General features: G+C 37.9%; 1 protein-coding gene across 1 annotated transcript; it reads left to right on the plus strand.

Annotated features, from left to right (window-relative positions):
* The first annotated feature begins 1,212 nt into the window (after positions 1-1,212).
* On the plus strand, positions 1,213-21,316 carry LOC131973563 (complement C3-like). Its single transcript, XM_059335594.1, has 43 exons — positions 1,213-1,368; positions 3,614-3,809; positions 3,965-4,127; positions 4,352-4,446; positions 4,862-4,950; positions 5,122-5,204; positions 5,292-5,379; positions 5,507-5,612; positions 6,286-6,406; positions 6,675-6,790; positions 7,160-7,306; positions 8,632-8,731; positions 8,829-8,917; positions 9,086-9,277; positions 9,398-9,553; positions 9,802-9,931; positions 10,279-10,347; positions 10,792-10,989; positions 11,076-11,193; positions 11,276-11,364; positions 11,486-11,625; positions 11,817-12,029; positions 12,235-12,292; positions 12,397-12,486; positions 12,899-13,105; positions 13,418-13,493; positions 14,197-14,356; positions 14,494-14,589; positions 16,346-16,496; positions 16,875-16,960; positions 17,435-17,512; positions 17,622-17,777; positions 17,884-17,946; positions 18,110-18,191; positions 18,333-18,381; positions 18,506-18,596; positions 18,720-18,809; positions 18,890-18,992; positions 19,688-19,777; positions 20,115-20,207; positions 20,345-20,428; positions 20,708-20,846; positions 21,039-21,316. Exons 1-43 carry the CDS (start codon positions 1,292-1,294, stop codon positions 21,178-21,180), a joined length of 4,959 nt encoding a protein of 1,652 aa, XP_059191577.1. The 5' UTR covers positions 1,213-1,291; the 3' UTR covers positions 21,181-21,316.
* Positions 21,317-21,608: the final 292 nt, after the last annotated feature.

The raw sequence follows: 21,608 nt of genomic DNA on the forward strand, positions 1-21,608 counted from the left end.
CATGTAGGGCCGTGGTCGGGTTATTATTGGAGTGAATAGATGGCTGTAGCCTCTGCTCGAAGCGTTTCTCAGCGCCGCGAGCGGGTTTATATTGGAGTCAATTGAGAACCCAGAGCGTTTCACACAGACGTGGAAGGGTACCCTTTGCGTCAGTATGATACGTCTAGGGGTGTGACAAATGGTCGGTATACGCTTTGGGAATGAGAACGGGTTGCAACCTTACAGCGAGTGTAAGGCCCTTACAATTTGAGTGATGTTTTAATTTTTATTTGTAGTCTTTTGTTAGGAGTCCAGCTGCCTTTATCATTCATTCGTTTAAAGACAATTTCAATAGTCCAATTATGAGAAAAAAAAGGCATGAATGTAATTTCAATTTTGTTAAAACGTGATTGTTGAATTGATCGTATCTTAGCAATGGTGGTAGCTTGACTGGATGCCTTTGTTTTGTGTTTCTCAAGATTAAAGTTAGTGTCAAAGGGCACAACCCGGGTTCCTGACATTTGGTTTAACATAAAATTGATAAGGTACCAAGACATGGCTGGATACAATGATGGATATTGTCAGGACCAATAATAGGTATTTCTCAGTTTCAGTTAAAGATAATTTCCTGACATCTATTTTTCAACATCCTCTAGATCCTCCGTAATTGTTTTACATATGACAATAAATAACTTCAAACGTAATCCTGTAACTGATCCTGAAATCTAATCTTTACCTCCCTGTGCTCCTGTAATCCTTACCAGCCCCAATCCTGTTTATCTGCATATTTTCAGTTAAAAACAATAGAAGACATTGTGATTTAAATACTACAGTTATTTTAAGGCTGTCAATGGAGCAAAATTCACTGCTGTTGAAACTCAAAACCCCCTGCCAGATACTTTGACCCCAGATTACTCAACACAACTTTTTCCCAATCAGTTGTTTGTGTGTGTGATCAATATGATTGATCAAGTGTAAGTGATTCAGCAGGCTTGGAACAAGTGACTCAAATTTTTCTAAACAAAAATCAGGTAAAAATATAACAAAACATTATAACAGCTGTTGTGACGTAATTTACCCGAACTGTCCATTCAACTGTGCTTAGAAGGTCAGACATGTAAACTCTCATTGATTTTTTACTGTTTACCTTTGTCCACTGTTTCTCAACTGCTTTCGGGAAATCATGTGGGGGGGTTTCACACAAATGATACGTGAGGTGAAGTGGACCTACTGGAGGAGGAGGGAGAGTGGATAAAAGGAGGGTACTGCAGGGTGTCTCTACATTGACAGCGGATCAGGATCAAGTAGGAGGATGAGGAGGACTCAGCTGTGGCTGCTGGCCTCTCTGGCCTTTGTCTCTTTGACTTCTCTGGCTGATGGAGCTGCATTGTAAGTAGACCTGCCTTAACCTTCCTCTTGTGTTAGTCTTGGTCGCCACCGACCTGTTTTTAGGTTTTAAATGCATAAAAGTACCACAGAACTTTTGTTTATTGCATGAAAGCTTTTTGACTTTGTCAGGAATACAATTTAAACAACAAAAAAAACAAAAACCTGAACTTCACTAAATTATAAAATTCACTGGTGAAAATTATAAAGTTTGTGTTGTTTGGGTCAGTTTCCATTTAAAAAATACGTTTATGAAACAATATTTAGTTCCAAAACTTAAATCAGTCAGCTCAATAAGACAACGGTCCACTGACAGCCAACTCCTCTTCCAACCCCCTGAGCTTCAATCCCAAAAAGTTTAGTTTAGTTAGTTTTTTAGTTATTTTAGTTAGTTAGTAGTTTAGTTAATTAGTTTCAAAAGAGATTAAGATTTGTAAACGATGCATGAAACTAATTCAAAATTGACCCTAACACCATAGATCTAATATTAAAATAAAAAATAAAGCAATTTATTTGAAATATGTCTTTTTATAACCCTCATTAATAGTCAGATAACATAACAACCATTTATTTATTTATATAATTCTCTCGAGGTTCATTTTACCATGTTTTCAAATTGTAAACGAGGGGTATGTTGTCAAAAGAAAGGGCCAGGGGGCCACACCAAGAATATTAAAACTCATCATCTTTCATAGATAAGGAAGCCTTACAAGGTAACTGTTACGTCCACCAGCTCTTAAAGGGGTAAAAGGAGGTAGCATAAACCAGATGTAATGGATTTAACAGAGGTCTTTTTAATAAGAAATAAAATAGCGGTAAGATATATGTACAAACAAAGGACCCTTCAGGCTAAAGGTTTAACAAAATAAAATAACAAAAACCAGGGTCAGTTTAATTGTTACACAGAAACTAAAGAGCAACCACAACTAATCACAGTATACAATACAACGAAGCCGAGCACAGACAAAGGTTTGGGCGACGGCTCACATCAGATCCAGCCGCCTTGACTGAAGCTCCAGTCAGCCATTTGAAAGTTGTGGACGACTAATTGCCGAATTTGTACAGTAACAGTAACAGTAACCAAGAACAAATTGGATGATAAATAATTGGTTTGAGGGTATTCTATGGATCATTTAAGACATGAGTCAATACCGACCCGATAACACCATGGATAGTAACAGAAACCTAACACAAGAGGAAGTTAACTTAACACACACACACACACACACACACACACACACACACACACACTCCCCCAATGCTTGAAATAATTAAAAGAAAACAGTGGTATAATATACAGTCTAATTGTTTGTCTATTCATCTTCCTGATATTGATATTGTGATTGGTAAAAATGTTGTTTTATTGTTTTCTTCAGTTTGTGTTGCAAAAGTCAAGATACTGTGGGCTTTCCTTCATGCTTGCGCAATGATGCATCATGCCAGGCAGAGCACAAGTCTAGAGACCTGATGAAAGGTTTTATTGATCCTGCGCTGGATCTTCATCAAAGGATTACTTATTGTGTAAAGTCCATGCTGGAGCTAACAAACTTTATCTGAACAAATAGGTTGCTTTTGGGTTTGTTTGTTTGTTGTAATTTGGGGGAAATTAAACTTTAAACTCATTGGCTCTGAAACATTGTTTCTCAACCTGGGGCTTGGGTCCCAAAACCTGAGATAGATAAAGGTGTACGTGGGAAGGGAAACATTTCTGTTTCACAAAATTATGTGTATTTTTTCAGACTTTTCAACCAATTCTGTTATTTTCTTGTGAAATACTGAAAATGATCCGTTATTCAAGCACATAAAAATCTCACAAACTATTCTACTACTATCACTAATGTAGTATTGGGTGTAAAGTTTTTTAGGAGGGGCATAACAGCACATCACCTTTCCCTGCTCTCTCTCTGTCTGCCAAGTCAAGTCAAGTTTATTTATAGAGCACATTTAAAAACAACCTCAGTTGACCAAAGTGCTGTACAGTTATTAAAATACTTTAAAACCATACACAAATATAGTAATAAATAAAAACAATAAAAACAATGAGATAATACAAAAACAATAATAAAAAACTAAATTTAAAAACAGAGTTAGAGTTAAAAAGGAAATAAAAGAGTAAAAAGTGAAAAATTATATTACAGACATTTCCACTCACCCTCACATGCTTACACAACTGATTGATGCTGACCCTCCGATAGATAGATGTTCTCTCTATTTTCTTATTAATATATATCTTGTATCTAATTTGCAGGCAGGTGATGTCTGCCCCCAACTTGTTGCGGGTAGGAACAGCAGAAAACATCTTTGTGGAGTGTCAAGACTGCCCCGATGGAAACATACAAGTTGTAATCAACGTGATGAACCATCCAACCAAAACCAAAAGGCTGGCAACCACATCTGTGACCCTTAACAATGCAAATAAACTCCAGGGACTCGGACAAATAACGGTAAATGAAATGCTGTCACCTTATATATTTTACGGTTTTACTGGCTTCATTTTCTACCATGACCCCAAAGAATCCAGAAATTAATCCAGATATTAAAATGATGCTTCCCACTTTACGCCTCATGCTGTGATTGTGTCCCTTCACACTGGTTTCAGATCCCTGCTGAAGACTTCAGTAAAGATCCAAACGCGAAGGAGTATGTATACCTGCAGGCACAGTTTCCTGGCCGACTGCTGGAGAAAGTTGTTTTAGTGTCCTTCCAGTCCGGGTACATCTTTATCCAGACTGACAAGACCATTTACACCCCCAACAGTAGAAGTGAGGAGCTAAGAAACACACCTATTTCTCGGATAAAGGCTTTAAATGTATTTTTACTCAATTGAATATTGGCAGTTTACTATAAATTACACGAAAAATACATGTATTCAACATTAGTGGAATACTAAAATAAAAAAGTAAATATAACAGTCAAAATGACCCCAAATAGATACGCCTTCCTTTAACCTTCGACAACAAAATGAACCTCTTCGTCTCTCTGTCAGTTTATTACAGGATGTTTGCATTGACGCCACGTATGGAGCCCGTAGAAAAGGATGATGCAACCCAAATTGATGTTTCTATTGCCATTGAGATTGAGGTATTGTATTTTATCTTTGTTAAGCACAAAACTGCACGCACGATTATGTGATCAGCTATAACTGGAAGAATGGATCCTTTTGATCAAGCGAAATTGCAAATGCTTAACAATTGTCCAAGATAATTTTTCGAAACATGGCCAAAATACCAATAACTGAACCTTAGGTCTCTGATAGAGTTCATGACTCCTGTTACAGCTGTTCTGAAATTAAAAAAACAGTGGTCGAGTTGCACATTGAAAACAGCCTCTTGCTTTGGTGGAAGACAGAAACATTTTGCAATAGCTGAAACCTTGACCAGGCTCATGTTGACTGGCTCTTGTAGATAAAAGTAATTAATAAGAATTAGCATGGATTTACTAAATAATGTGTAAACTAGCATTTAGCTAATGTTGTTGTATATTGTTGTTTGTTTAGACCCCCGATGGCATCATTTTACCACTTGATACAGTCTCCTTGAAATCAGGGCTGCACTCTGGAGATTTCCAACTCGCTGAAGTTGTCAGGTGTGGTATTGTCTTATTTGAATTTAATTGTCCACATTACATTTTAACACAGATAACTGATGGATTTAATTTAAACCATTGATAGCATCATAATCATTTAGGATTGAGAAAAGTATTCTTACACAATGATGTTTTTTCTATTAAATCCAAAACTTTCTTTTGTGTGTGTAGTCCTGGACTGTGGAAGGTGGTGACAAAGTTCCAGAGCAACCCACAGCAGAAGTATTTTGCAGAGTTTGAGGTCAAAGAATACGGTGGGTCCTTTTGTTTGAAACCGATATAAACATTACCATGTTTTTTTATGGATGAATAAAAATCATAAAATGTTTTACATTTTTCAGTGCTACCCAGTTTTGAGGTAAAACTGACACCTGTGAGCCCCTTCTTCTACAAGGACAGTGAAGAGCTCACCGTCAACATTAAAGCTACGTATGTGAAGGTTTTTACTTTGTAGCTGTAGAGAACAAGTTTGACTGGTAGATCAGTTGGAGGAGAAAATAAAGGTGTAGTTAAGAGGTTATGTTGGGAAACATGTCTCTCTCTCTTGTGGTTTTAGGTATCTGTTTGGTGAAGAGGTGAATGGGATGGCCTACGTGGTGTTTGGGGTGGTTAAGCAAGATGGTGAAAAGAGGGGCTTTCAAAATTCTGTTCAAAGAGTGCCGGTGAGCATATACTTACACCTTTTCTGTATTTTATAGATTCCAAAACATAAAAAAGTGCATTTCAAATTGTTCAGAATATCAGAAGACGTGGGTAAAAAAAACCCTCCACCTTACTTCTGGATGAGCAAATTTAAGTTAAAATGTTGCATTAAACACCCCTAGAGTTGGCATTGCCATGCATTTACAATGTGCCGTGATGTACCGAATTTCCCTTCGTGGATGAATAAAGTTATCTATCTATCTATCTACTACCGTTTTTTAGTAAGGATCAGTTTTTTAACAGCGTTTCACCAAGCTACTAGGGTAACGTCAGTAGCTCATAGAGTGACACTAGCGATATGTTTATGTACATATTTAAGTTTAAAAAACAATATGAAAAGACTATAATTATTATTACACTTTTTTTTAATTTCTATCACTATCGAATAAAGCCAAAACAGGTCAAATAAATAAACAAATAAAAATAAAATACTACTTTGGTGATGTCTTGGTCCCAAGAAAGCACAGAAAAATAGTTATTGTCCTCTGGGCTGTTGTATGCTTTCTTCTGGTGAGTCTGCGGTCTGGGTGAAGACATCCTTTTGTACTGTAATGATGATTTAGTAAAGTACTTGACTAAATTACTGTACCACTATACAGTATTTCAATGTGTTTTTGTCTTATGTCACATTAGATCGTGAAAGGTAGTGGAGTGGTCACACTGAAGAGAGAACAGATCACAACGACCTTCCCAAATATAGATGAACTGGTGGGGAGTTCCATATATGTATTCGCCAGTGTGCTGACGGAGAGCGGTAAGAAAAATACGTGTTTGTGCCTGTTCAGCTTGTTTCATCATGTGAGGGTCAAAGTAACTACCAGAATGCCTATTATTAGTAGTAGTAAAATTCCACAAACAAGTAGGTGGCTGAAAAGGAAAATATAGATATTAGGATATATTCTTCTGTATCAGGTAATTTAGAAGAAAGTGAACAGATCTAGAATGAAATAAAAATGAAGGAAAACAAAGTCCTTTGATCAGTTTGTGGTTGAATGTGTTTGTGTTTCTGCATCAACTCACAGGTAGTGAAATGGTAGAGGCAGAGTTGAGAGGTATCCAGATTGTAACATCACCTTACTCCATCACCTTCAAGACAACACCTAAATTTTTCAAACCAGGGATGTCCTTCGATGTTGCGGTAAAGTACCTATTTAGATTTATATAAATTGACAGAAAAAGTATGGCTATATTTCTACTTTTTTTCTTTTCTTTTATTTAAAATCAGAAAACATTCAATTACTGAATACAGTTAATCTTTGAAAACACAAACAATGCAGTAGGTCCTACATATGAAAGTCACATGCTGTTCAAGGTAATTGGTTAATCCAATCTTTTGACATGTCATGGATTTTTATTCTGATTTTGAGGCTGATTTTGACAAACAGTTGAGGATCCAGAGAAAAAAAACCCAGCAATGGTTTTGTTTGTTACTAGTTGTAATACTCAATGGATAAAACTAATCTAATATTAAGAGTCTGAGCTCTAAGCGATGTGTTCCTGATGGCAGGTTGAAGTTACAAATCCTGACGGCTCTCCGGCACGAGGTGTTGCTGTGGTGATTGATCCAGGCCAGGTGAATGGATTCACTGCAGACAATGGTATGGCAAGGCTTACCATCAATACAGTGGCAGGGAACAACATACTGCCAATCACTGTAAGTCTAAAAAAACAAATTTTACCCTTTTTTGCTTCACAGCCTGTTTAGCAAATGGAAGCTACATTACTTAACATTTTTATATTCACTTGAAGAGGTAAAATAAAGCAGAACTATCACCAACTCTGCAGCTTTGGTCCGATTTTTTTAGCTACTTTAGATCAGTTTTGGTTGTTCTGCAGCCAATAGGTTTACTGTACAATATGTCAGTGCTGAACTTCATCTAATCTGTGTTCGGTCCTTCTGTCATTCGATTTAGCAAAAGGTTAAGACATGCTTGGCATGATAAGTTAAGATAAGATAGCAAAGACGTAAGACTTTTCAAGTATGTTGTTTCTTCAACCAAAATAGTTGCAGAAATATGATTTGTCATAATGCAATGGAGGACTATAATGTAGGCTAAAAGCACAGAAGCTTAAGATTAAACAGTTAATTACAAATGTCTGTATAGCTCTGGCAGAAAAGCGACGCTTCATCACTTGGATTTTTATGACAATATCTTGACAGCATATCACCACTCTAGCCATTATTATATGATAGAGGAGAATCGGCACTTTACTTTTTATTATCTATTTGGACTACAGTCTATTTTTTGCCATTGTTGAGACGACTGGCAACTGCTGGATGATGTTTTTCCTTGTTTGAGCTTGTCACCACTCAATCTGACATTCATAGAGCAAGCAGGATGTGGATGCATGACACGTTCATCTGTTATGACTGTGTTATGACTGTGTTACTTATCATCCATTACAAGTCGCTGCAAAGCTCTCTGAAAGTGAGCCTGATAATTACTTGTCCAGCAGCCTCTTGCTCGGTCTCTCCTTTTCTCTTCTGAGCTTCTTTTGCCAAAGTTTTCTTCTGTCTCTTCGTCTACACCACAATATCCATAGAAGCTGACCTGGTTCTTTTGCCTCCTTGCCCAGCTTCCGATCAGGCACCACACTTACATTACTCTCAGAAAGAATTCCCCCCGCCCTGGGTCTGAATATCTTCTCCTCCCCGCTTGCCTAAACCTCCTGGGTAGAGGGGTAAACACCAACGCTCTGAGCTTCTGGCATCAAGGCCGACTGAGCTCGATGAACACAGCTAAAGTTAGCATTTAGCTAACCACCCTGTGAAATACAGAGATCAAAGGAGAGGAAAGAAAGCTGAGCGAGCCAACCCCAAAGTCTGAAAGTGTATTAGTGATTTGTTACACTACTTGTTACTCAGGAAAATTATATGACTGTAACATGTTACTAGTAATGCATTACTGCCTAAGATTAAGATTAAGATTCCCTTATTAGTCCCACTAAGCCGAAATTCAACATTATTGTTGATTGCAGGCAAAGACCAACGATCCTCGTCTTTTAGCTGGAAGGCAAGCATCAGCCCGCATGGAAGCTCAGCCATATACCTCCAAAAGCAAAAGTTACATCCACATAGGTAAGAGACATTCCAAAGTAACATCACATGGTGGCATTGTAATGTGCACTACATTTTTTCTCTGTCCGGCATTTATCACAACATGTAACTTTTCCAGGTGTGGATACAGCTGAGCTGGAAATAGGAAACAACCTGAAAATCAACCTCAACCTCAACAAGCAGGGAAATCATGACATCACATACCTGGTAAGATGTGTTTTATATATATATATACAACCCAGTAAATGTGTGTGTGTGTGTGTGTGTGTGTGTGTGTGTGTGTGTGTGTGTGTGTATCGAACCATTTTTGTTTGATCTCATAACCTGACACATGTCAGATAATGATAATAATGATTTTGAAACCTGTGTCACTAGATCCTGAGCAGAGGTCAACTGGTGAAAAATGGCCGTTACAGGACAAGTGGTCAAGTGCTGATTTCCCTGATAATTCCCATTACCAAAGAAATGCTGCCATCATTCCGTATCATAGCTTACTACCATACAAATAACAATGAAGTGGTATCAGACTCTGTTTGGGTGGATGTCAAGGACTCCTGCATGGGCTCGGTAAGACTCACAACACTGATGAAGCAGAAACACAAGCTACACAAAGTTGTTTGTAATTATTTGTCTTTTTATACTTGTAACTACTTTGTTTAATACAAAACTGCATGTCTTTACATTAAGCTGAGACTAGAGTCATCAAGACCTGCTCCGTCCTATGAGCCTCGCAAGATGTTTAATCTGAAGGTCACTGGAGACCCAGGGGCCACAGTAGGACTGGTGGCAGTTGACAAAGGCGTTTACGTCCTCAACAACAAGCACCGTCTGACCCAGAAAAAGGCAAGTTCTTCATGTCATATCTATATTCATTAACATTTGAAATATGTTAAATTCCAAATACTGTGTGTACATATCTTGTGAGCTTTTGACTTCAAGTAATATCCCCTTTGAATTTTTCCTGCAGCAAATGCATTCCATGAGTGAATGTGTCTCATACCATATCAGAACTTGAGTTTATAGATACATAGTGTAACCCTATGTCTTTTCTTATTATATATCTGTCTGTGAATGATGTTCACCCTGCTCAGGTGTGGGACATTGTAGAGAAGCATGACACAGGCTGCACACCAGGTGGAGGGAAAGACGGGATGAGTGTGTTCTATGATGCTGGGCTGTTGCTTGAGACCAGCACGGCTTCTGGGACTCCCTACAGACAAGGTGACACTACTTTACTACTCTCACTACAAACTACTTTCCCCCTTCCGATACTCTAGTTCTTTTTTCGGAGTCAGCATCTAGTGGATACTACAAGAAATGCATGTTAAAAGGTCATTCCAACCAAATTGCATTATATTTCTTACTTACTTTTTTTGGTGTCTGTACATGGAGACAGTTTTGGAGACACTGTACTTTTTACTAAGCATATGTGTGTGTGTGTGTGTGTGTGTCCAGATAAATGACCTTAAACTCATTTTAAGAGTTTATTCACATTGATTATACGGTGCAAAAATAAAGTGCAACCTTTCTTGGTTCAGTTAAAGATCTTATCTGTGTTGCATTTCCAGAATCAAACTGTCCGGCCCCCAGCAGGAGGAAGCGTGCCACTACTATAGTGGAAGTAACAACCAACCTTGGTAAGAACCACGGCTCTAAACCACACAGTGTTTTAGTGGGGCCAGCTTATGTCCTAAAAACACTTTTTACACTGTATTTACCTAAAGGTGCAGTGTGTAGGATTTGGTGACATCTAGCACTGCAGATTGCAGCCAACACAACCCCCCTCCGTTCACCACTCATTTTCTAAGTGTGTAGCAGAACTTACAGTGGCCTTCTGATAATCTTAAAACTTAATCTAAAAGTGTATAGCCAGTGCTTGGTTTGTTGGTTCTGGCCCACTGTAAAAACATGTTGATGCAACATGGCGGACTCAGTTGAAGAGGGTCTCATTCTTAGCTAATGAAAATACAAATTTCTTACAATATATATTTCTATGTATATATATTTTGAATTTGTCTTTCCAGTGTCTTTCATTTTACTTATCATCTCTGTCTCTCCACCACAACCTTCTTGCATTCAAGTGAATCAGTATACAGACCCACTGGAAAGTGACTGTTGTAAGGAAGGCATGAAAGAAACTCCCCTCTCATACACCTGTGAGATTCGTGCGGAGTACATCAGTGATGGTGCAGCCTGCGCTGCAGCCTTCGTGCATTGCTGCAAGGAGATGCAAACCACGCGAGCTGAGAGGAAAGAGGAAACCCTCCAACTGGGTCGCAGTAAGAGACGGGGACAAGGGATGGCGGGAAGTGCTGGGTGGCTTCTCATAGTTGTTATTAAAATGCTAACCTTTTCAACACTTTAGGTGAAGAAGATGACAGTTACATGGACAGCGATGAAATTGTTTCCCGTACCAACTTCCCTGAAAGTTGGCTGTGGTCAGATATCAATCTGCCTGCTTGCCCTCGACAAACACCTAACTGGTGAGTGAACAGATTATAGGCACAAAGTGGACTGATAACTTAATTAAAGACACCACTAAGATGTACATCTCTGTTGCTTCAGTGTGACCACAACATTTACAAAGGATGTTCCTTTGCAAGATTCTATCACAACCTGGCAGTTCACTGGCATTAGTCTGTCAAGAACTAATGGTAAGGACTAAAATCTGACTTTTATTTGCACCTCTAAACTTAAACCATTCCCATCACTTACACGCTTCCCCCTCTATCTCTGTTCAATCACTTGTTTTTTTTAATCCCTCTAATCTTAAAGGAATCTGTGTTGGCGAACCGTTAGAGGTGATTGTTCGGAAGGAATTCTTCATTGATCTCAGACTGCCATACTCTGCTGTCCGTGGAGAGCAGATAGAGATAAAAGCTGTTCTCCACAACTACAGCCCGGATCGTATCACTGTAAGTCTGTGTGAGATTATGAGACTATGATATTTTCCTCAACAGTTTGTTACCAAAAAGTGTCATAACAACGGATGAGGGAAACAATACAAATCATGACATTTCTTCAAATAAGGGATACATCATTGTGACCTAAAACTGATTATTCACAACACTTCAGTCTCGTTCTCCATCTTTGTCACATTTTTAAGGTGCGTGTCGATCTGCTTGAGGAGGACCATGTGTGCAGTGCAGCTTCTAAACGTAGAAAGTATCGCCAGGAGATCGAAATGGGGGCCCAAACTACACTATCTGTACCCTTTGTCATCATTCCCATGAAAGAAGGACAATACCGCATTGAGGTCAAAGCAGCTGTCAAAGACTCATACCTCAATGATGGAATCATGAGGATGCTGAAGGTCGTGGTAAGAGAAATGCACAGAGATCTCCAATGGTGAAGTCAGTATAGGGACATCTAATAACTTTTTGGGCTGAACTTTGATGCTAATGTATACTGTTTTGTAAATGTACCTGTAAATAAGAGAAAACATTGAGAAACACAACAACAAAGCAACCTCCATTGTATTATTAGCTATTAAAATAGCTGTTTTTTAACGCCTATTTTTACAGCCTGAAGGCGTGCTGGTAAAATCTCCTCAGATTATTATTTTAGACCCCGATAAACAAGGTGAGTTTTCCGTTAAGTAACTACATTGTTCAGCAATTTTCTAATATTGTGTTTGTATCACTTGCTAATTAATCTCTCAACCTGTCCACTGTTTTTCCCTTTAGGTGGTAAACAAGAAGTAATTCTCAACAGTGGGATTCCTAAAACAGATTTGGTTCCAAACACACCTACAGTCACACAGATCTCAGTGACAGGTGAGATATAATACCATACAGTGATATGGTATGATACAATACAATAATATGATACAATGCAATACAACTGGGTTGTGAATTTACATTAAAATTTATTCTGCATCTGCATCGTAGGACATTTTAATATAACATATGTACACTTTTGACACTTTTCATAGACAAAACACATTCAAAAAGTCATGACAACATATAAACTTAGATCCTCTGGATTCAGATCTGAGCCCACTGATTATGATAGACAGATAGTATTAAATTAGGCCAGGCTGTACTGCAGTACTCTGAATCACATGTTTGGTCTTTATGGACATTACATGATGTAGTGCCTGAACACTTATTTCTGTATTTTGTGTAAATTGTATTGCATTTGTCTAGTTGTTTCTTCTGTAGTAACATTAGTTTGTTGTGCATGCAGGGGTAGAACAGGTTTCTACACTGGTGGAAAACGCGATCAGTGGGAATTCTATGGGTAGCCTGATCAGACAGCCCGGAGGCTGTGGAGAGCAGAACATGATCGGCATGACCCTGCCTGTCATTGCAACCATATATTTGGACAAAACCAAGCAGTGGGAAACTGTGGGCTTTGACAAACGTAACGAAGGTCTCCAACACATCAAGACTGGTAGGCTCACAAACACACAAATGTTTTAGAGTTTTTTGACGTGGCAGAAGTGTTATCAAAAAGTAGGAAGTGTTATCAAAAAGTAGAGTGTGGTAGACAGCAGTGCATGCTACCCCTGCCCCACAGATCCAAGCTACATTAAATAATGGTCTGCAACACATAGACTCCTAGAGATGTTATTAAAGTTTGCATCATTATTTGTCTTGCACAAACACAAAAACCTATTGCATCAGAAAATTTGAATGATGCAAAAATATGAGGAAAATAGTAACATAACTCCTTCAACAAGTTGTGTGGGTTTTTTGTGTCCAGGCTACCGTAACGAGCTTGCGTACCGTAAACCGGATGGGTCATTTGCTGTGTGGGCCAGCCGTCCAAGTAGCAGCTGGTGAGGCATTGAAACATCCATGAAGCCATGCAAAATTGTTTGCATGCTCTCCTTTAAAAAGGTGCAATATGTAAGATATGGCCAGATTTTTTATTAAAACATTCCAAAGATGAACTTGAATCTGAAGAAATGATGATTTTCAAATAATATGAAAGATCTACTGAAATAAGCATGCCAATCAACTAGCCCCGGCCTGTCCTTTCTTGTGATATTACTTGGAGAAGTGAGTCACTGTGAGAGGTTGAACAACTACACGCAGCTACAAAGTTAGCTGTACTGCCATTAGCCGCTTTAGTTTATAACTTAACCTAAAATTAAGAATGTTGCACTCAAACTAAGATTCTAGGTTAAAGATACTGTTATAATGGTTAACTACCCAGCGGAGGTTACTCGCTCAGGGAAGTCACAGAGACCAACAGTCGGCAGAGAGGAGGTAAATGTAAGCAGAAGCATAAACAAGCTATACAACATTTTTCTCTGCAACATCTGCTCTTGCAGAGACTGTGGAATACTTACCACCACGTGATAGCTGTGTTATGGAGACTTGACTTCACCTCTGTATGCTGCCCCCTTATTTTTTGCAGTGGCCACTAATTACAAATTGCACCTTGAACTTAAATTGTGATTATGTGAGAATGGTGTATTTATATACAAATAAATGATAGTACACTATAACACTCTCCTCTCCTCTCTCTTCCTTTAGGCTGACAGCATATGTTACCAAGGTGTTTGCCATGGCCAATAATCTGGTGGCAATTCAAAGGGAACACATCTGTGATGCTGTTAAGTTCCTGATTCTTAACGCACAGCAACCTGACGGCATGTTTAGAGAAGTGGGAACAGTAGCCCATGTAGAGATGATTGTGCGTACACTGATTTCATTAACATAAATTATTTTATCTTTGTGCTACAAAAATACCTAATTGAGATTAAAACGATACCATTTCATTTTCTGTCATGTTGTATAAATAAATATATGTTTGTATGTGTACATGTGTAGGGTGACGTTCGCGGCGCAGATACAGATGCCTCCATGACGGCCTTCAACCTCATTGCCATGCAAGAATCACGCGCTCTATGTGCTGAAACTGTTAATGTGAGTACTCCATCTGCATACAACATTTTCTCCTTTTCCCTCTTCCATCTCTTTTATTTCCTCAGCTACTAACTCCATACTAGTGAGTGGCAAATCAAAGCAAAAAAAAAAAAAGAGTTAATTCTCAAACAAGAATTATACCCAATCTCTGGTACATCACACATTTTGCGTCTCTTTCAATACTGGGATGAAATCATTTAACTCTAATATCCTCCTGCTATCTGGTGAAACTCCTCCTTATTTTCTAATATGATCACTTTTTCCGTCATTACAAGGGTATAAAATTGTTTAAATCTGGGAAACTCCACCTATGACCTTGTGGAGGCTGATCTAACTGAAAACTTCAGATTCAGACCTAATCATGTTCTTGAGTATACTTAAATATTTAAGTTGAAAGTTAAGTTTTTTTTTTCTTTTGCTATTTCTGGTGAAATGTAACTTAATACATTTACTCAAGTAATGCACTTAAATACAATTATGAGGTACTTGTGCTACTTGTGTGAGTATTATCACATATGTAACTTTATTGTTCTTTTCACTCCGTTACATTTAGCTGCCAGCTTTAGTTACTTTTTAGGTTGAGATTTAACATGAAAAAATATGATCAATTGAAAATGATATGCATGTTTATAAATACAAACACACCAACCACGATACCAAATAGTTAAAATGAGCCCTACCTTGACAACAGTAAAATGCTGCTTACAATAATGTATAAAAAATAATAATCCAATAATATATGTGGAATATAAATAACAATCTGAGTGGGGCCGTTCTCCATAACGAGTATTTTTACTTTTATATTATAAAAGTATATTTTAACGCTTATGCAGGATTTCTACTTGTAGTGGAGTCAATTCAGAATCTGGAATTAGAACTTTTACTGAAGTAAAATGAAATTGAATACTTCCACCACTGTATTTATGTTGCTACAAAAGTGCTTTTTTAATTATATTTTGCACTCATAAAAATGAGGAAGTTGTTTTCTAATAAATGTATAAGATTTGGAATTTCATTTGTTTAATTTCAGATAGAATTTGAACATACCTGAATATATCCATTACTTATAACCATATCATACCATACCAACATCAAAGGAGTTAAACGCAACAATTTCTCAAGACAAACATTTTTGGGGACTCACTGAATTTCTCAGGGACCCACTCAAATCACCACCTGTGGGTCCTGTGGACTCTACACTACACTGAAAACTTATCAACATCACTGGCTTATTCTGTCATGCTTACAGTTGCTACAAAGGGACAACCACTTTTTGAGGGAGGGGTTTAGCGAATGGTCGAGTGTGCTAAAATGAAGAATTTCACATATTCAGAATGGCAACATTTAATGACAACCCATAGTATTGCATTATATATTGTATATTGTGTATGTTTGCTGTTTTAATAGCATCTAACTAAAAAACGGGTTTATTTAAAAAAAAAAAAAAAAAGCTGACCACTCACCACAGACTACATCTCTGAATTTAAATATTGTAGCAGATTGACACATGCATACCATTTTTGGCACCACAGACACCTCTCTGACAAGAGAGGCCTCGTTTCTGTTTTTCACATGAAAACATCTTGATTCAGCGTTGTCTCAGTTGTTGTATCAGGGCCAAATGCTATGGCATCCCTGAACAGAAGTGGTTATTGGAAATTGATGCATTACTGTGATCAGACGGCTTTTGATGTTCACACTTTTATCTTCCCTTTTTATGTTTTCCATATTTTCTCCTTCCTCCTTCCCTGTGCAGAGTATGCCAGGCAGTATAGACAAAGCAGTGAACTATCTGGAGACACGTCTACCCACGCTCACCAACCCATATGCTGTTACCATGACGTCATATGCCCTGGCCAATGAAAACAAATTGAACCGCGAGATCCTCAACAAGTTTCTTTCCCCAGGTGTCGTCACACAGAAATATTCTTGAACTCATTTAGTATAGAGTATATGAAGAAAATATAATCATCCAAGAATAATTACTCTTAGTATGGTTAATGTTATAGGATGATTTTGCTCGATACAGCAATCTTAAAAATCTGTTTAAGGTTATTTAGGAACTGTGTCATTTACTATTGATGTCCAAACAAGGCTTCATATTAAAGCTTCTAATTAAATGTAAGATAAGGGAAATGTAAGTGAACACATTTGACTTTATTCTTTTTTTTATTTCTATTTAATTTTTTTAGGAAATTAGGAATTGGTGAATGATTGGAATGGATTAAAATGTTTCCAAGTACATCAGAGTAATACAAACATATTTGTGTGTGTGTCTTCCACAGAGTTGTCCCACTGGCCAACACCTAAGGGACGTGTTATCACGCTGGAGGCCACAGCTTACGGCCTTCTGGCTCTGGTCAAAGCCAAAGTAAGCATGTCCCACTTGTGTGTGTTTCACCACACTGTAACAGTAGTTGCTATGCTACCTCACTTTGGACACCAAAGTCAGATGTGTTTTGGGCATGAATTAAACATGAATTAAACCAATGAGTCATCTCCCTTTTCCCTTTAAAAGCCTGTGTCTGGCACATTGCTATTTAAATGCATATCTATTGTTGCGCAGGTGCAGATTAGAAATGTTTTTTGTCATACATCAAGAACAAACGTAAAGTTTCCCTTGAAACATAATTGACAATGCAGTTTAGTTGCAGGGGATTGCAATTTGGTGAGAAAAACTGATTTAGAGGGTCCATGGAAGGTTTTAGTATTTGTCAGGTTACAGTCTGAAGTATGACACTACCACAGTCAGGACTTGTCATTATTTTCGCAAAGGTTTTTCTATAAATCCAATCCCTGTGAATCTCAATAAATGTCAATCATTGACTTCCTTCTGTTAATAAAGGCATTTGAAGATGCCAGACCTGTTGTCAGATGGTTCAACAAACAGCAGTTTGTGGGCGGAGGCTATGGATCAACTCAGGTAACACACACCTGTCTCTCCATCCTGATACCTACATCTTATGTTAGCTTGCAGTTTACTTTTGCTTCTAAATCTTCTTATCTCCCCCTCTCTCTCTTTTTCTTTCCAGGCTACCATAATGGTGTACCAGGCTATAGCAGAGTACTGGTCCAGTGCTCAAGAACCACCGTATGATCTGAATGTGGACATCTTGTTGCCGGGCAGGGCAAATGCTGATAGGTACCACTTCAACTCGAACAACCACTATGCCACCAGGACATCTAAAGTGAGACTCATAATGGCTCATTAATATCATCATTCCTGATGTTTTCTATGTTTCTTCTGCTGAAACTTGTGTGTGTTTGTCTTTTTGAATATTTAAATTCCCACAGATCAACGATATAAACCAGGATGTGAAGGTGACTGCCACAGGCTCAGGAGAAGCAACAGTCAAAGTAAATACAATATATTTTAATATTTTATATTCTGACTTTTATCATCTGTTGATTATTGTTCGGTGCTTTTGAATCTCAGATGAGACCAAAGACATTTTCGACCTTAACCAATATTCTTAAGGTTTTCACCACTTATTAAGATGCCCTTTTGTCTATGTGACAGATGGTGTCGCTGTATTACGCTCTGCCTAAACAAAAGGAGAGTAATTGTCAGAAGTTCAACGTGTCAGTGCAGCTCCTTCCAGGTAAATTGGTGCCATCTGTCTTTTCCTGTTCAAGGTCTTTGTTTGTTGCCATTTTATTAGCTTGTTTCTGCCAAGATTGTTACTTCATGAGAAACGAATAAATCAAATACATTCGATACTCAACACGTTTTCCTCCTGCAGACAAAAAAGATGGGGATGAGGAAGTATACAAGCTGAAAATAGAGGTTTTGTGAGTACAATCAATAAGTCCTACTGAAAAGTGTTACCGTAAATCTTAACAATCTTAAAGGATATTTGATAATTTGCTGTTTTCTTCCTCTTCGCCTCCTTGTTTCTGTCTATTCTGTGCCCAGGTATAAGGACAGGGATCGCGATGCAACCATGTCAATCTTGGATATTGGATTGCTGACTGGCTTCACTCCAAACACAAACGACCTGGCCTTAGTAAGAACTTAGAGACAATACGTATGCTTATACCACATACAGTTTAGTCAGTGTGTATGGTGAGGAGAAATGAGATGTGTTATATGGTGGATGGAGTTGTCTAAATATATGATTTGTGTGTAGTTGTCTAAGGGACGTGCCCGCACTATTTCAAGATATGAGATGAACAAAGTCCTGTCAGAAAGAGGCTCACTCATCATCTACCTGGACAAGGTAAGACTTTCTGCCCTCTTTTTCTTTTTCTCTCTGCCTTTTTCCTTGTTTATTTATCTCTACCTCACAATTGTTCACAGGTTTCACACACACGACCAGAGGAGATCTCCTTTAGGATCAATCAGAAGCTTAAAGTGGGCGTCTTACAACCAGCTGCTGTGTCTGTCTACGAATACTATGACCGTGAGTCTCTTAGACCCTGTTTACACTGATTTTTAAAATACATCTTGGGTGATCAGATCACAAGTGGACAGATGAGTAACATCGTCGTTCACACCTGTGTGTATCATGCATCTCTAAGGGTGTCCAGCTGACCACTTGTGTTCTGAATTTGTTACTACCTACGCCATTTCCGCTAGAATGTGAAACTGGCACATTAATTACGTCAGATAACAACAATAACTCGAGTCACTCGTGCTATGTTGCTAGCAATACCCTTGTAAACAGCCCCTTTACAGTATGAGTCATCAAGTTGTTTTGGTCTGAATCTTCTGCTCAAATTGGGATTAGACATCTGGTTTCACTTGCACCCCAACCATGTACATCAGTGCTTCACTCCATTTTTAACAACATTGGCGCTTCGTCATCAAAACAACCACCACACAGCCTGCATTATTCTTGGTCCTTATCCAAGGACGCATCAGCGTTTACACTACAAAATATATGTGGTCTAATGCGTTCTAGATCACCTCGCCAAATGGTTTGAGTGATCTGATCATGATGCATCTTGGACCTTGTTTACAATCATTAGAAACACGATTCCTCCATATACTTGTCTGCCAGTAGACAGCACTGTGAATAAGCAGGCATTATCACATCTTTAAATGACTTTATGTATATTTTCAATTAAATTTTTTAAAATATTTATTTTGTTGCAGAGACCCATTGTGTGAAATTCTACCATCCAGAGAGGAAAGGTGGACAGCTGCTGCGACTCTGTAAAGGAACTGAATGCACATGTGCTGAAGGTAAAAATGATTACTTAAAGCCTGTCCACGGGTAACACTAGATTTATTATTATTACTTTTATTTATTTGATTATTATTATTATTTATATATTTATTTCATTCTCTGTTTAGCTCTTGGTACAGCTTGCCGCCTCACTGTAAATTGATGAGATTTAAGATGCTGTTTCCTCAGTACTTGTTTTTACTGTTTTGTTTTTAATTATTATTAAATGTTGTGGGGGGGGGGGGTCCATAGTTTGAAGCACTTTGTGTTACATTTTATTTATATGAAAAGTGCTATACAAATAAAGTTTGATCGATTGATGTGAATTTATTTGTGCCTATTGTGTACCTCCAGAAAACTGCAGTATGCAGAAGAAGGACGGGATTTCTAACGATCAGCGCACAGCTAAAGTCTGTGAGAGTACACAAACAAGCAAAATAGATTTCGGTAAGTGTGAACGGACTGTATTATAAAGTGCTTTTGTCTTTTTAAATGTATGTGTGTTTTTGTGTTAGTAAGCAAGTGACAGAATCAGTAAGCACAGGAGCAAGTGAGGTAAAAATCTGTAACTTGTCTGTCCACAGCGTACAAAGTGAGACTGGAACAGTTTAAAGACGAAGGGTCCACTGACATTTACACAGTGCGGATACTGGAAGTCATCAAAGAAGGTTTGTTATCTATGTTGAAACTGTTTTAAGTCTACTACCCACTGATGTTTCTATATGTGCCTTAAAGATGAAGGTGACAATTTGTTTGCCTTCATGTCCACATTGAATCCCAGTGGTGTTTCCAGTCCAACTCTCTCAGCAAGAAATTGAATAAACCTGTTTTCCAATATGTCCAATTAGTACTTTTAGCATGAATCCACTGGGATTTGTTTTGTACTGCACCTTTAGCTATGATGTAAATAATTGCCTTTTCTATGTTTTCTTATTTTTAACCTACAGGAACCTATGATGTGGGTCCTCTAAATAAACTGCGCACTATCCTCAGTTATCCGCACTGCAGGGACTCTTTAGATCTGAAGACGGGTAAAACCTACCTTATCATGGGCACATCCAATGATATTCATAGAGATGACCAATCGTAAGTTTATTCTTCATGTGAATATGTGTGCATTTAACCATTTCTACTGTTTCTCTGCTGGCTTTATATGACTAAATCAAGTCTATTTAAAGAGTCATTAAATTATATTAAATGTACAGTTTCACTATTTTTTTAAATTTAGATAGTTGGTCACATGATGAGCTAACAAATCTTTCACTTTAACATCCTCAGGTATCAGTATGTGCTCGGTGAGAGAACCTGGATCGAGTACTGGCCCACTAATGCTGAGTGTCAAACTGAGGAACACAGAAATGTCTGCTTGGGCATGGAGGAGATGGTCCAGCAGTACCAAATATTTGGATGTGCGCAGTAGTGAAGCTCAAGGAAATGAAATGTTACTTTGAATTTGTTTTTATTTTGCATCATTCTCATTATGTAAAGCTTTTACTGCTATGAGAAATAAGTGCTTACAGTGTTGCACTGTGTTGATTAAAATGTAATGCTCTCCATGTCAATCTCTGTGTTTTGTGTACAGATTAACTTTTAGGCAATGTGGACAATTAGATACTCGTGATAGCTATTATGTTGATTAATCTGGAGTAAATTTTGATACGTTCAACTAGAGGTGAAGTTAAAATAAACTCAATAAGGTTAAGGTTGATAGTTGCAACTTGTGTGTACTAAGTCAATGCGAGAAGTTCACTATTTAAAAAAATACATGGCCAATATCAATGATGAACATTAGACATTTAGAGTGAGAACTGAGTAATATATATCTTATTAGATTTGCCACAAGTCAAA

Source organism: Centropristis striata, chromosome 1 (genome assembly GCF_030273125.1).
Source record: "Centropristis striata isolate RG_2023a ecotype Rhode Island chromosome 1, C.striata_1.0, whole genome shotgun sequence".
In the NCBI taxonomy this organism is placed as follows: Eukaryota; Metazoa; Chordata; class Actinopteri; order Perciformes; family Serranidae; genus Centropristis; species Centropristis striata.